This window comes from Dromiciops gliroides, chromosome 1 (genome assembly GCF_019393635.1).
Source record: "Dromiciops gliroides isolate mDroGli1 chromosome 1, mDroGli1.pri, whole genome shotgun sequence".
Classification (NCBI taxonomy): Eukaryota; Metazoa; Chordata; class Mammalia; order Microbiotheria; family Microbiotheriidae; genus Dromiciops; species Dromiciops gliroides.
This window is the reverse complement of record NC_057861.1, coordinates 654605247-654622801: the sequence shown is the minus strand read 5'-3', so window position 1 is coordinate 654622801 and position 17555 is coordinate 654605247. Positions and strand designations below refer to the sequence as shown.

Here is a 17555-nt window from a genome sequence, read left to right as displayed (position 1 = left end):
TTGTTTTTCTCTGTTTTCTTTCACAACCTGGCTAATATGGAAATGTTTTGCATGACTACTCATGTATAACTTATATTATTGAATTGCTTGAGTTCTTATGGGGGTGGCGGGGAAGGAGGGAGGAAGAGAATTTGGAATACAAAGTTTTAAAAAGCTGATGTCAAAATTTGTTTTTACATGTAATTTGGGAAAATAAAAACTCTAAATAAAAAAAGGAATAGAAGCTAGATCTGGATTAAAATGGATTTTCCTTATTTAAATGTAAAATGGTATTTCTTAATTTCCTAATCCTATAAATGATCTCTATATAAATGAAACTCATTCTTTTGAAAGCTAATTACTTAAATTAGTTTCTAACATATATATAGACATATATATAAATCATTAATAATAAATTATTAAATAAATAAAATTTGTTTAAATTAAAATTAACTATTTAAATTCATTATTAAGAGAAAATACTGAAGTGTAGCTTTTCTCAAAGATAAGGAAAACAGGAACAAGAGAGGGGATGGGTTGTTAGCTAGCTAGAACCAGTTGGTACTGGTCCAAGCCAACAAGGTGGGCAAGTTTGAACTTTTGGCGAACCCAGTTGCTACTGCAAATGCTAAATCAGTATTAAAAAGTTCATAAATATTAGCTGCCAATGCCCCAAAGGTGGAAACTGCCACCATTTCATAAGCACACGATATATGAAGGAATATGTAAAGGGGGGGAACATACTAAGAGGCTATATAGGTAGAATTTACAGGAAGACTGTGAACCTCCCATTCCCCCATCCAATTGGAAAAAGGAGGGGGAGGGACCTTATGCGCTGAGTAGGAATATAAATCTATCTGTGGTTTCACTCAGATGAGCATGCTCCAGGGTGCCCATTCTCATGAGAATGTAACAAAAAGTCTTCATTCATACTCTGCTGTGAGTCTGATTATTTGTAAGAACTTGTTACTTGCAACAGTTATTGAAAGATGTTTTATTTTTTAATTTTTATTATAAAAATAAAATCAACAAATGTGAATATTTCAACATATAAAGAAAAGCTTAAAAAAGGAGATTTATTTAATACTATTAACTTTTGTTATGTACAGTTTGGTTTTTTCCCTACTATGTACAGCTTTGTGAATAGGTAGGGAGAATTCATTGTGTTGATTAAAGTTTTTAAGTCTTTCATAATTACTCATCTTTATAGTTTTGTAGCCATAGATCAAATTGTTCTCCTGGTTCTGCTCACTTCATTCTATATTGCTTCATATAAGTCTCCCAAATTTTCTTTCAACATCTCTCTTTTTTCCAACTTCTCTAATTGATAGGAAGCCACTTTTTTTTTCCAAGTTCTTTGCTACAATAGAAATTACTACTACAAGGGGTTTTGTACATATGGGGTTTTTTTCTCCCTTTGATGTCTCTGCTATATAAACCTAGTAGTGGTATCACTGGGTTAAAGAGTAAACAGAATTTAGTGAATTTAGGATATATTTCTAAACTGCTTTCCATAATGACTGAACCACTTTAGAGATTAACCACCAATGCATTACTCTTCTTATTCTTATAGTTCTTTCAACAATTATCACATTTCATTCTTTTTATCATCTTAGTGAATATGAGGTGGAACCTCAGAGAGGTTCTTTAATTTACATTTCTTTAATTATTACTATGCGGAGTACTTTTTCATATGGTTGTTGACAGTGTGCTTTTCTTAGTTTGAGAAGTACCTGTTTATATCCTTTTATGTTAACAGGCTAAGACCAGTACCCCCTTATTTCTTGAATATCAGAATTTCAATAACTTTGGAAGGAAACAAACATTTATTAAGTATCTACTGTCTAAATGGCTCAGTATATGGAGCAATGGGCCTGAGGCAGGAAGACCTGAGTGCAAATCTAGCCTCAGACACTTACTACCTGAGTAAGTCACTTTACCTGTGTGAGAATATTATTACCAGGGGTCCCCTGCTGAGAGAGCATGGGTTGACCCTTCTAAGGTTGACTCAGGGTCCGGAAGTTACTTCACATCAACATGAGACCACCCTCAACAAATCAGCTTGAAGCAGTGTGTAAGGCTATCCGTTTTGTCAGTTGGTGATTGGAACCTCGTGGTGGTGGGAGAAGAACCAGGCCAGGTTGAACTCTGATCTCTCCTCTAGGGTATTTAGGTTTTCCTATTCTTTCAGAGATACTTGTTCTCTCTTTGCTAACCTCTAATATACTTTAATAAATGCTTAATGCCTAAACTGTTTCTTAAGCTTCTAATTTATAAGTAAATCCTAGCTAGCTTTCCCCACACTGGGTACAGGTAAGGTGACCACACATATTTAGTTTTACCCATCACACCTGTTTATCTTAATCCACTGGAGAAGGAAATGACATATAACTCCAGTATCTTTGCCAAGTAAACCCCAAATGGGGTCACAAAGAGTTGGACATGACAAAAAATGTCTGAACAACAACATCCCTGTCAGTGTACAGACTGACCACTGATTTGTCAGATCAAAGATCAGAATTTATATTAAGAAAGAAGAAAATATATATACAACTGAACATTTCAGACACGATGCTAAATGCTTTACAAATATCATTTATTCTGATCTTTGAAACAACCCTGGAAGGTAGGTATTTTTATTATCCCCATTTTCTAATTGGGGAAACTGAGGCAGGAGGATGTGAAGTAACTTTCAGGGGTCCAACAGCTAGTAAATGTCCAGCACTAGATCTGAATTCAAATCTTCCTGAGTGTGGACCCAGTGCTCTTATCCACTGAACTGCCTCATTGTGAGGGGTTTTGCTACTTAGAGTGGCCAGGATATGTCTCCTGAATTTACTTCTATGATTTGTCATAAAGTAAACAGTACAGTAGGATTATAGATTTAGAGTTGGAAGGGGTGTTAAGAGAACATCAAGTCCAACTCTATTACTTAGCCAGTGTCAGATGGGCAGAATCACCCAGCAAAGCTGGACCCAAACTCAGGGCTCTCTCCACAATGCCACTCCTGAGTCAAATAAATCTCTTCATCTGTCTGAACCCCAATTTTCTCAACCTCAAACCTGGGTGGTCGACTGACAGCACCTCTAAGGTCACTTAGGGTTGAAGCATTCTTTCAGACTGTCAAAGAAGGGTTTTATAACTTCATCATGTTGACAGAATCTTATATAGATACAAATTTTTTAGAGATTAAATTCTTGGCCTCAAAGATTTTATTACTGAGACAGAATCTCAAAATATTATTGAAAAGAAAAAAAGTCCTTATATTTTTAAAATAAAAATTTGTAGCTCCTTTAGTTGTAATATAAAAAAGAAAAACTAGAAGCAATCTATATGTTCAATCACTGGACAATAGCTTAATAAATTATAGGATTTTAGTGTATTGAGATATGAGTCTATGAAAAGAAATATAAAAAAACAATAAAATATGAAAGACAATAACTGATGTAAAAGTAAGATCAGCTGACTACAAGAAGCATACAGACCGACAATTACTTCTCAGAATAAAAATAAATACAACTTTTATGGAATTCTTCAATTCAAGGATTTTGGAACCCCATAAACACATCACACTAATGTGTCACAAAAATCACATCATAATCATCAAAATAATAACAATAGTGGTTATGATATAATGTTTATGATACGTCAGTCACTGTGCTAAAACTTTATAATTGTTATCTCATTTGATTCCTACCCTGATGGAATTCACAATCTAATAGGGGAAGACAACACATAAAAAGTAGCTGAAAAGGTGTGGGGGAAGGGTACCTGTTGGTAAGGGCATGATGAAGTCTGGCAGCAGGGTTGGAAAATCGTTTGAGGAGATATGAGCTACAGAGTTGATTTCATCTTACAATATGATACATTTCTGGAGATCATGAAGGCCAAGAAAGTAGCAGGTGGGAAATAAGGCTTTCATTTTTTAATCCTGAACTATATTTTCCAACATACTTTTTACTATCTGCCCTAATGCCACCATTAAAATTAATGAGTATGAAAATATAAGTTGACTTATTTGGAAGAGCTTGTCCAATGGTTCATAGGATTTATTTCTTTATCTTCTACAGCAGATGTTGTTGAGTAATCTTCAGTTATCTTAAAAGGGTCAATTTTACTTCTAATAAATACAAAGTCTATTCATAGCAATGTGGAGCGATGTTTTTAATGATTTATTTCATGATGTGCAACCTGCAATTACTATAATAATGAGCTTCTACTTAGTGAATGGATTTAGTGAAAAGCCTTACAGTTATAAATAGATTCTATCATAATTTATATAACATAACTAGGATTATGCTACATTTCTTATGTTTCAACTTAGAGAAATTTAAAAGGACTGTGTTATATATTCCAAAAATCAGCACTGTTCAATATAAACTGGCCCTTGGCTACAAGTATGGATAATAGTTATTGCTATAGGAAACTTAAACAAATAGACAAAAGATAATATATCTAAACATAAAATTGTATAACCTAAAAGCAAGGTATAACTAAAAGTTACCAAAGAAAGAATATTTACTAATGTTTAAACAATTCCCATACCTCAGCATTTTCTTCCTAGCTCAATGTTAAAATCCCATCTTAAGGGTAAATTTAGCATATCATGAGAAAATAATGCCATTCTCTAGGACAAGGTCATATACATTGGCTACATTTTTTTTAAGTACCGTATAAGGAGACTTAGATTCAAAATCATTTTTTTCCTCAAAATGCTCAACTGTATGTACTTCTGTTTAAAATTAATTGTGGTCTTCCATTTTAGAAAAGTAGAGAAAAAGAAATCACCAGTTTAGTATTTCAAGAGAAAAATATGGGATGATTTGGAAATGGCTAGAACTTTAAAGGAAAATACAGAAAGAGGTGAGAAGGCAGCTCTGGCTGGAGTAAGAAAATCAAAGAGTTAGCACTAAAGTTCTCAACTACTTCTCAGTATTGATGGTTTGAAGTTCTTTTGAGAAGCATTTATTCCAATCAGTTAAACAATCTATAATCAACAAGCATTTCTTAAGTGTTTACTATATGTCAGGCACTATGCTAAACACCAGGGATACAAAGAAAAAGTAAAAACATTCCCTGTTCTCAAGAAGCTTATATTCTAATGGAGGAGATAACTTGTAGATTTGCTAAATAAAACAGATGACAGGAACTTGACCTGTAATTTCAATGCTATAGGAAACTCCTGCATAAGGAAATTCTACCAATGTAGATCAGCACCTGTACAACTAATAGTTTTAGTTGCCGAGAGAACTAAGTAAAGTCACTTGTCCAAGATCACCCAGCTAGTGTGTTTCTAAGACAGGATTTGAATCCACATTTTCCAGACTTCAAAACTAACTCTCTATTATTTCCAGCTGCTTCATAAATAAATAGGAACATAAAAACAATTAATAATAAGAGAAACAGGGAGGCAGTTAGGTGGCACAGTAGATAAAGCACCGGCCCTGGATTCAGGAGGACCTGAGTTCAAATCCGGCCTCAGACACTTGACACTTACTAGCTGTGTGACCCTGGGCAAGTCACTTAACCCTTATTGCCCTGTAAATAATAATAATAATAATAATAACAATAATAGAAATCAGAAGAACTCTGAAATTTCATCTGACAATCAGAAAATTGGCAAAGAAATCAAAAGAGAGAACAGTCAATGTTGTGGGGGTAGAGTGGGAAAGCAGGCACATGGTTGGTGGAGCTGTTTGATCCAACCATTCCATGAAGCAATTTGTTACGCAAAGAAAGTCATTAAAATGCCAAGGCCTTTGATCCAGAGATACTCATGCTGGTCATAAGCCCTAAGGAAGTCAATGATAAAAATTATAAACAAAATATTTCCAGTAGCACTATTTGTAATAACAAAGATTGGAAATAAAATAGATGCCCATGGATTTGGGAATGGCTAAACAAACTGTGGCACACAAGTGAAACAGAACCCTAATGTTATGCTAAAAGGAATCATGAATATAAATAATCCAGAAAAGAACAGGAAGACATATGAACTGATGTACAGTGAAATAAGCAGCCTCATGAAAACAAGACACATTATGACTACATTCATGTAAATGGAAAGAACAACAAAATATTTTAAACTGAATAATGGCTAAGTTAAGAATAGATGTAAAAATGTTCCTTCCCTCTCTTCTACTGCTTTGTAGAAGTGCCGGGGGGGGGGGGGGGGGGGGGGCGCGGAATCTAGGGGAATGAAACTCTACATATAAAGTCAGACTTTTTCATTGTGTTAGTTTGGTTGTACTCCCTCCACCTTTTTTTATTTTTTATTATAAAGGAAAGTTCTCTAGGAGGGAGATGGGAAGTGAATGCAGGTGACATGAAAACCAAAGCAAATATTTTAAAAACAAAATGACAAAAAAAGAACATCTAGTTAGCCCAGTCCATTGCCCTACTCTAGCAGAGGCTAGAAGAGCAGGTGAAACAGACTGGTCCTTTAAGAAAGTAGTTCCTCACCCCATTTTTGTGGCCTTAATTATAAAAGGTCTAGCCTGGAAGATAAGAGCATCAGAAAATATGCCCAAAGTGACTGGTTGGTGAGGAAGCAAAATGAAGTACAATTTTATATCTTTTTAATTTAGAAGTTCTGTTTTTTTAATCTTTTGTTTTTATTGTATTTTGTATCCATGGGCATTTTCTTGCATTTTAAACCTTGACCCTGAATCACTGAACTGGCCTACGTTAGGCCTGGCCCATAATACCTGCTCTACTGAAAGATATGAACTTAGTAAAAAGGGAAAAACAGAGATATGATTCAGTTTGCATAATAATGTTCTTCACTATATGGAAATGCTTAAGTCTGCCAAATGCCACATTTAAGCAAATAAGTTGCCCCATACAGCAATATAAATAGATGGTGGGTACAAAGAACACTTGGTGTTAATAATGAATGACAGGGTGGTTGGAAAGAGGGCAGCAGCCTTTTAAATATATTTCTGAAATAATGATATTAAGTCAATGAAAGAAAAATAATATATAAAAATCTGATCTATATAAAACTGATTAGAAATTCATCTAAATGTAAAGATATTAAAAATGTAAACCTATATTTAAAATAGTTTGAAACCTAAAAAATATTACAATTCAAGAATCATTTATATTCCATAATTATCCTGTTTTTATTAAGAACCATTACTTATAAGTATGTTTATTATAATATTACCCTCTAATTAATTTATTCAAGGCTTCAGACCTTTAGGAACCTTTTTTAGGAAGATTTTACAATGTCCAAGTGGATTGTTGCTTTTAAAGACAACTAAGGCAGTATTCCTTATTAAAGTTCCACTCTAGTTTTAAAGTGTTACAAAATACATATTTTAATAACATAAATTAGAATGACTAAAATGTTCACAAAAGTTATGATACTGGCTAAGTAACTGTTCAGTATGGTTTTTTTAAACCATACTAAAACAAGAAAAATTACCAAAGTATTTACAAAAAAGGACACTATTTCATAAAATATTTTAAAATAATAACTTTTAGGTAAAATTATTTTGTAGACATCGAGATTCATCAACAATATTAATCGGTCAGGGCTGGGGGAGGGTGATCATCAACATTTCAACAGTAAGCATAATTTATTTTGTGTCCTTTAATAACAGTCAGAGATCATGCAGATGTAAAATGGAAAAAAAAGAAACTCAGGTGAAAAAAGTAGTCAACTCCAATGTAGCAGCTTGCATGCTCTTCATCTAATCACTTCATAGAAGTCATGCCTGAAGCATTTTTAAACTTCACATATCTAGAAACTCTTTATTTTTATCTCATTCTAGGCTTTAAAAAAAAAAAGACCATGGGGGCAGCTAGGTGACGCAGTGGATAAAGCACCAGGCCTGGATTCAGGAGGACCTGCGTTCAAATCTGGCCTCAGACACTTGACACTTACTAGCTGTATGACTATCTGCAAGTCACTTAACCCCAACTGCCTCACTTTAAAAAAAAAAAAAATGAGAAAAAATTTAAAAAGACCATAACATCTGTGGGCCACTTACATGAAGTTACAAAGTCAGATTTCCAAGAAGCCGAAATTAAATCAACAGAGACTTTACTGGTACAGGTGTGCTTTAAGAAAATAGTACCAGGAGGCAGCTAGGTGGCGCAGTGGATAGAGCACCAGCCCTGGAGTCAGGAGTACCTGAGTTCAAATCCGACCTCAGACAGTTAACACTTACTAGCTGTGTGACCCTGGGCAAGTCACTTAACCCCAACTGCCTCACTAAAAAGAAAAAAAAAAAGAAAATAGTACCAGGAGTTTCTAACACATGAATAGGATATTTGAGATATTTGTTTGTGACCACTTCCTTATTTCTGTTGATGACAGTCTTTTTCTTCTAGATATGAACATACATAAACGAGGAATCATCCATAATTCTTTACTCTTTTTTTCCAATCCCATATTCAGTCAATTGCCAGTTCTTACTGATTCTACCTCTACATTTCTTCCAAACCTCTCCTTTTCTCCAACCATACCATAGACACCATAATTCAAGCCCTTTTCTTTTCTTCCCTCTACTGCAGTGATAGTCTCTTAATTTATCTCCTTGCATTTAACCTGCATTCTTTTGAATCCATATTCACATAGCTACCAAATTATATTCCTAAAGCAGTATGGTCTAAACATAATCACTCCCCTTTCCAAGGTCTAGTGGCTCCTGATGGCCCTTAGGATAAAATGTAAGATCCTCTGTTTGGAATTTAAAGACTTTCAAAGTCTGGTCTTTTTCTGAGCTGATTACATATACTCCCCTTTACACACATTATCTTTCAGTCGCATGGCCTATTTACTGTTCCTTATACGTATTTCTTTCCCCACCCCTGTGACTTTACATAGGTCATCCCCCTTTCCAAGAATATTCTCTCTCCTCATTTCTGCCTCTTAAAAACCCTCCTTCCTTTCAAGGCTAAGTTCAAGTACATCTTCTGCCAGAGGACTTTCTTAATTCTCTTTGTTATTGGTGTACCCTCTCAATAACTTGGTATATATTTTGTATATGTTTTCATTTATTTATCAACACATTGTTCCTTTCTTCAGTGTAATATAATGTCCCTGAGGTCAGTGGCTGTTTTATTTGTGTCTTTGTATCCCTGCAGCCTGTCATATTCCTGGCACAAGGGAGTCACCTAGTAAATGCTTGTGGAATTCAACGAATTGCCCATCTTTCAAGAATCAGGTCAGTGTCACTTTCTCCATGATTCTTCTACCCTAAAATTATCTTTTTCCTTTCCTAAATAGCCGTAACACTTTAAGTCTCTTATTAAACTTTCTTTTTCTCCTTTGCACTGGAGTATATCCATTATCTTTACTAGAATATAAGCTTCTTATTGACAAGGACCATGTCTTCTTCATCTTTCTATTCCCCAAAGTACCTAGCATAGTGCCGTGTAGAGAGAAGCTCAAGAAATGTTTGAATGAATAAATTTATGAAAAGTTTCAAAGACAGATATTCCATTACCAGCATTAAATATTTATTCTGCATCCACAGAATATGTTGCACAATATTCAACACTTTAGAGTTCATAGTTCAAGTTTGACATGATATTTTCTCTAAAAGGGCTTACAATTTTGTGAAATAGTTTATAATGTAGTTTTATATGTATTATATAAAGAGGATAGAGCCAAAAATGATATGATAATTTATTTGCTAAGAAAATTCAATAAACGTTGATGCTCAGTGCCACACCTGTTGCCAAATTCTTAGACCAGCTATCTATGAAATTCATAATCTTCCAGAAAAACTTGATATTCTGATGGCTAAAATTACTGTAAGGTAAAGAAATAGTTAAATAGCAGCAAAAGGCTAATTATACTGGGCTAATTTCCTTTTGTCTACAAGAAAAGAAAGTTTTCTTTCGTTGACAGACTGAGTATAATAATATGTGAATTATAAGATCAAAGAAGCAAACTGTATGTTTTCTAAAATATGAGTTTCCTTCACCAAGTTTTATACTTACTGTATCTAAAAGAGCTGTGTGAAGGGATCAGCATTAAGCCCAAAGGACAGGCAATGCACAGCAAGAAAGAAAGCAACTCCCTCGTGTCTTCTGCAGGTCACTACCAAGGACCATGTTAGCAGATCCACACCAGACCCTTAACAGGCAGCTCTGCTGCTACCAGTAATTAGCTTGGACAGCTCTGGCTCCAAGAGTAGCAGCAAGGCTACACCATAATGAGCTCAGCTGGGATTAGCAGGACAGGGCAGGGAACCAAGAGAGCTGAGGCATTCTGCATTGCGTATGTATCAAGGAGATCAAACAAGGATGGCTGGCTAGGTTATCCCCTCACCACCTCATTCCAAAAATGAAGCACGGCAGTGTGTAAAATACAGGCTAATGAAGAGCGACACCTCCAACAGATGAGAGCCACATTAATTAACACAATCCCTAGATCATGTTATACAGTTTCTGTTAGTAGTAGCAAACGTACAACTTGTCACTGCATTATGAAAAAAGCCAGTGTTTTTTCTCTTTTCTTTTTTGTTGGTAAAAAGAAGATGGTATAATCTTCAAATTATGTAAGGAATCTCTCTAGTGGCCTTCGAGCCACATAAAAACCTCCCCAAATGTTTCTCCATGTACATATTGTTGAAAAAAGAAAACTCACTTTTCAATCAATAGCTTCTGGTGTTCCCTTTTGAAATATGTCAGCTCATTCCATAGAGCATTAGACTCTTCTTGTCGGAGCTGCTGGGATTCTCCTCTCCTCATTTGTTTGTTTCTGTCAGCCCTATTTCATAATCAAGATGTATTATTTTTCTAAAGTTTAAAATCTAGAAAAACTCATTTATCTTTGAACTTTAATAATCTATTAGATATAGTGCTAAAAGGTAATATGAACACAGTTTTGATTGGATAGCACTTCAAAAACCTGGTATGTCTAAATTAAAGGTCTAAAATCATTTCATAAAGCTGGACTGCCGGTGTGAAAGCAGAGATCTTAATATGACATATGGCAGTACTGTATCTATCTCTCAAATTCTGCCAATGGAGAAAATGTACATTGTAGAGATGTCACAGTCTCCAAGGAAGGTTATAAGCCATCAACTAATCCAGCATATGTTGCCAACAAATCTGTAAGTGGTATAAATGCCCAGTCTTAAAAGCAAGCTGTTATGTATTCATAAGTTAGAAAGTGAGCCATTGCATTATCAGAGCTTTGAAAAGTTACATACTTAGAGTAGTAGAATCAGAAGTTATTTTACACTTTGTTTTTGCTCAGGTGAAATTGTATAACACTTTCCATCCACCAGGAGAAATAATTAAAAAGTAGTATAATCAGAAGAACTTTCTCTACCATGAGCCAATTTTACCAAGAGACAACGGAAATTTCCATCTGAATCTCAGTTTTCAAGAGATAAAAATCAACTCTTGGTTTATAATTTGGAAAAGTGCTGTACCGGCCAATTTAGAAATGTTATTTCTACATACAGGCAAACAATGTATACCATTAACGCTGCCCTGAAGGATCTCTCACAAAAGAGACTGTACTATGTTTTCTGTGCTCATTCAGTCCTTTGCCCTCTGTTGATACTGTTAACAAGGGAACCACTTACTACTAACTGAGATCTGAACACCTGTTCACAGCAATTGAACTGAGACCACCAATTCATTCAGATAGCTATAGAACAAACCAATGGATAGTTAAAATTTTCAACACATACCATGTTAAATGAAATTTAAACTGTTAAGTATAAGTAAGTTATAGATCACATATGCTTCTTGTCCTTTACATTTTAAAAGTTCTGAATTTTAATTTTTTCTCTGACAAGTATTTTTATAAAAGTTAATATTCAATAATATGTAATATGCTATTAATTTAATATTATATATTTTAATTAAACCTATCTACAGAGATAGTAAAAGGTAAAATGAATAAATCATAATATGCACATGTTAAGTAGCATCAATACAATTTCAAAATACTTAAGGTTGGCAGATATACTTTGTCACACTCCATACTTAGATTCACGGGAAAAAAAATTTCTATGAAATAATTTTACAAAATCCACTAAGAACACTTAAAATGCTGTTGTATTCCATTTAATATTTAGGGAAGGAATTTTTATGAGCTATGTAACTCACTTGCTATAGTTTTCTTCCAACTGTTTTAATTGCTCTTTTACTGCTCTGTAGTTGGTCTGTAACATCTGCAGCCTTTCTTTGCGTTTTTCATGGGCATCTCTTAGCTCATCATTTTCTTGGATCTACAGAACACAAAGAAGTAAACACATGAGTCTGGTTAAAGATATTAATATTGTGTTTCAAATAAAAACAGTATAACCAAGTTGCAATTTAAAACAAATTATTAAATAACCATAAATGTACTTTTATTTAACCTAAGTAGGAAAATGAAAATTTTTCTCATCAGGTTAACAGAACTAGTTTGTTACTTAATAAATTTGGCAGGTCATGACATTAAGTCATTCATCACCTTTTAAAAAATTATAACAATTTGATACTAAAATTATTAAAGTCTTTACATTAGAACCACAACATAATTATGTTACGGAATATTTTTAGATTTTTTCTTAAGAATCTATCAGTACAAGGGGCAGCTAGGTAGCGCAGTGGATAGAGCACCGGCCCTGGATTCAGGAGTACCTGAATTCAAATCCAGCCTCAGACACTTAACACTTACTAGCTGTGTGACCCTGGGCAAGTCACTTAATCCCAACTGCCTCACTAAAAAAAAAAAAAAAAAAAAAAAAAAAAAAAAAAAAAAAAGAACCTATCAGTACAAGAGAGCCTGATCCAATATTCTTTCTTATTACAAACAAATGAGCCCAATTCTTCAATCTACAGATTAAAGGCTAGACTATTATAAACTAGTTTACCTCTACAATAGAAATCCATCAATTAGCAAGTACTTATTACAACTAGTTGCCAGGCACTGTGCTAGGGGTGTGTGTGTGTGTGTGTGTGTGTGTGTGTGTGTGTGTGTGTGTGTGTGTGTGTGTGTGTGTGTGTGTGTACACACACAACTACACAGAATGAAACAATTTACTCACAATGAGCATGTACTCTGAGAGACAAGTAGATATAAAAATACACACAGCATAACTATAAAGTTAATAAATATAAATATATACAAAGTAGCCAAATACAAGGTATTTTAGGAAGAAGGCACTAACAGTTAAGATGATCAGGAAAGACAATGTAGAAGTGGCCTGAGCTGCCTTTTAAAGAAAGAAGGAAAGAAGGACTCTATGAAGTAGAAGTAAAGAGAGAATACATGCCAGGAATGGGGAAAGGCCAATGCAAAGGCATGGAGTTGGAAAAAATTTGGAAACTAATTAACTATCTAAGAAAATGCCAAGACTATGAACCAGAAAAACTGCAAAAATGATGGCGCCTTTGACAGAAATAGTAAAGTTTGGAAGAGGGAGGATTTAGGAAGAAAGACGATGATTTGTTTTAAACATATTGAGATTAGATGTCTTGGAAGAGGCAAAGACAAAATGGCAAAGTAGTAGAAAGAAGTACAGCAAGCTCCCATTCCACAAAACCCCTCAAAAAAGATCTAAAAACATGTACTAGACTGAATATTGATCAGGAAATCCAAGAAAAAGTAATACAGAGTGATATTCCAGACTTGGCCAGCATAAAGATAAGATAGGTCTTTGGACACTGGGGGGACACTGACTGGGAGAAAACCCTAAAAACCACATAAGCACCCAGGAACTAAAAGAGAACAGAGGCTCTGTTCAAGGGCAGAAAGAGGTCCCAGACCAATTCTAGGGCATAGAGAAGAATTCAGGCAGAGTGAGGAAACGTGAAAACTGGCAGTTCTATCAGTCATTTCCAGATCAGAGATGACTGAAGCCCAAAGGGAAATAACCAGGGCAAAGATCTCAGACCAAAGTTCTGTCACTGAACTAGTAGGGCTTTCCAACAGACAGAAACTAAGTATAGCAGCAGTCTACGGAAACTCCAAAAGAGGAAACCTACAGGTCTCTTGTTCAAACCCGAAACCAGGGTCAAGAATATATAGAGCTGTGGGCAGCTAGGTGGCACAATGGATAAAGCACTGGCCCTGAATTCAGGAGAACCTGAGTTTAAATCCGGCCTCAGACACTTGACACTTACTAGCTGTGTGACCCTGGGCAAGTCACTTAACTCTCATTGCCCCACCAAAAAAAAAAAAAATTATAGAACTTTGACCACTCAGTGGCAATCAAACTTGACCAGGGTCAGATCACTTCATGGGCACTGAAAGCTTGCAGTTTTGCAACCTGAGCTGTTCCTGAGGTGGTAGAATAACTCAACCCTTGATACCTCCCAAAAAATAGTAGCTGTAGTAAGCCAGACACTCCTTCCAAATGTGCACAGAGCCTGGTCCCAACACAAAAAAGGAAAAACACTGAGGAAATGAGGTCTATTTTTTTGTATCTGATCAATGTAGAACTTTGTTTTGCTTAACTATGTATGTTTGTAATAGGGGCTGTGTTTTTCTTTCTCCACCAGGGAAAGGGCAGAGGCAAGAAGGAAGATTTTTGATGACTGAAAAAAGTTAATAAAAAAAATGTCACTAGGTATAGAATAACATCTCATACCACAAACCAAGATAAGGTCAAAATGGGTACATGATTTAGACATAAAGGGTGATACTATAAGCGAACTAGAGGAGCCTGGGATAGTTTACCTGTAAGATCCATGAACAAAGAATGAATTTATGACCAAACAAGAGATAGAGAACATTATGGGATATAAAATGGATAATTCTGATCACACAAAATAAAAAGGTTTTGGCACAAACAAAACCAATGCAGCCATGATTAGAAGAAAAGCAGAAAAATGGGGGGGGGGGGTTTCTATCAAGTATCTCTGATAAAGGCCTCATTTCCCAAACAGCTAGAGAACTGAGTCAAATTTATAAGAACACAAGTAAGTCCCCAGTAGATAAACGATCAAAGGATATTAACCAGCAGTTTTCAGATGAAGAAATAAAAGAGATCTATAAGCATATGAAAAAATTATCTAAATCACAAATGATTAGAGAAATGCAAATTAAAACATCTCTGAACTACCACTTAACACCTATCAACTGACTAATATAATAGAAAAGGAAAATTATAGATGTTGAAAGGGATATGGGAAAATTGGGACAGTAATGCACTGTTAGTGGATTTGTAAACTGATCCAACCATTGTGGAAAGCAATTTGGAACTATTCACAAAGGGTTATTGTAAAACTGCACATACCCAGCAATAACACTATTAGGTCTGTATCCCATAGAGATTTTTTTAAAAGCACAAGTACCTAAATTTACAAAAATATTTATAGCAACACTTTTGTGGTGGCAAAGAATTGGCAATTAAGTGGATGCCCATCAACTGGGGAATGGCTGAACAAGTTCTGATACATGACTATGATAGAATACTATTGCACTCTAAGAAATGGTGACTAGGATGCTTTCAGGAAAAACTGGAAACACTTATATGAAGTGATGCAATCTGAAGTACATAGAACCAAAGGAATATTTTACAGAGTGACAGAACTATTGTACAACGATCAACTGTGAATGACTTAGCATATTCTCAGCAAAATTCCAAAGGACTCATGATGAAAAATGCTATCCACCTCCAAAGAAAGAATTGATGGAGTCTGAAGGTAGATTGAAGTATATTTTAAAACTTTATATTTCTTGAGGGTTTTTTGTTCTGTTTCTATTTTTGTAACATGATTAATATGGAAAAACATTTTACATGATTGCACGTATATAACCTATATCAAATTGTTTGCCTGCTCAATGAGGAGGGAGGGGAGGGAGAAAGAGAATTTGAAACCAAAAATTTTTTAAAACAAATGTTACAATGCTAAAAATTTTACATGTAATTGGAAAAAATAATTTTTAAAAGACATTTTGAAGATACTCAGTTTGCTAAATAGTTAATTAGAACAGCCAATGAGCAATGTTCCTTCCAAAGTAGCTATGGAGCATGCATGCTTATATTTTTCCAGAACAAGAATGCTGTCTCAGCATTCTTAAAGTCCAAAAAAATTAAATCCCTCAGGTTAAATCTCAAAACTGGTCATTAGCTATCTCTAAATGTTTTAACAGAGCATAATTTAACATCTTTGCATTTTCAAAATAATAATATTAAAAAGGGAATAAGCATTTATTAAGTACCTACTATGTGCCAGGCACTGTGTTTGCACTTTACATATATATATATGTATGTATGTAAAAAAGATTTTTATGATATATATTATATATATATATATATAAAAATTTGATCCTCACAACAACCCTCTAAGATAGAAGCAATTATCATTCTCACTTATAGCTGAGGAAACTGAAGCAGATAGAGGTGATATGCCCAACAGCATACAATTAGGAAGGATTTGAGACCGGATTTGAACACAGATCTCCTGATTCCTGGACTAGTGCTTTTTTTACTATACAATCTAGCTACCTCCGAATACTACAAAATTTGACCTTATCATTACATAATTCTCAAGCACTGTCTCCCAATGTGAACTTGAAACTAGTTAAGGAGTTTTCAAAGGAATACCAACACTTTTCAAAAGTTCAAGTCAGAAAGTAATTCTTTAGAGTTCAGTAATCATTTTGTAGTGGTAGTACCAATATATGGGTTCCAAAAGTTTGTCATGCTGAGGTGGAAGTGGGGATAAGCTCCCATTCTCTATAAAATGCTCCAATAGCGTGTGTGTCAAATAGCCTCTGACAACAGAAGCCCAACTCCTGGCCTTCTCGTGGTGGGACTGTTTCCACTAACAGGAGAAGGGGCGAAGGCAAGACAAGAAAGAATGAGAAATAAATGAACTTAATAACCCAAGGACCTAAAATGCCATTTTCTATGAGAAGCTTTTCCTAATCCCCTTATTATTGGCAGTGCTTTATTTCTGTTAATTATATCTGTATATATGTGTCTATATACATATGTATATATTTATACATATATAGAAGCATATATATATATATATATACATACATATGTTTTTATAGAGTTATTTTCCTGTTGTCTTCCTTATAGACTGAACTTTTAAGAGTAGAGACTGTCTTTTGCCTTTCTTTGTATTTCCAGTGCTTTAGCACGGTGCCTGAAACATAGTAGGTGCTTAAAATTCTTATTAACTACTGTGATAGACCTGATTCTTCTCAGCAATGCAATAATCCAAGATAGTTCCGGGGGACTCATGATGGAAAATGCTCTCCAAATCCAGGGAAAAAAAGAACTGTGGAATCTAGATGCAGATTGAACCATACTATTTCTATTGTTTTTGTTGTTGTTTTTCATTTTTGAGGTTTTCCCTTTTTGCTCTGATTCTTCTTTCACAGCATAACTAATGCAGAAATATGTTTAATGTGATTGTACATATATAACATATCAGATTACTTGCTGTCTTGGGGAAGGAGGGAGAAAAATTTGAAACTAGAAATCTTATAAAAATGTTGAAAACTATCTCTACATGTAACTGGAAAATAATAAAATATTTTTATGGAAAAATTCTTATTAACTGATATATTATATCATATACCATAATATGACCAAATACTAAAATTTATATAATGATAAAGGAAGGGAGGAAAGAAGGAAGGGAGGGAGGGA

The 17555-nt window shown here is 34.6% G+C and overlaps 1 protein-coding gene across 1 annotated transcript in view; it reads right to left on the bottom strand.

Annotated features, from left to right (window-relative positions):
- Window positions 1-17555, bottom strand: part of CNTLN (centlein) — a 427039-nt gene that overhangs the window by 189821 nt on the left and 219663 nt on the right. The window contains 2 exon segments of the mRNA XM_043979121.1: window positions 10586-10708; window positions 12064-12185. Coding sequence (XP_043835056.1) covers window positions 10586-10708; window positions 12064-12185 — 245 coding nt within the window.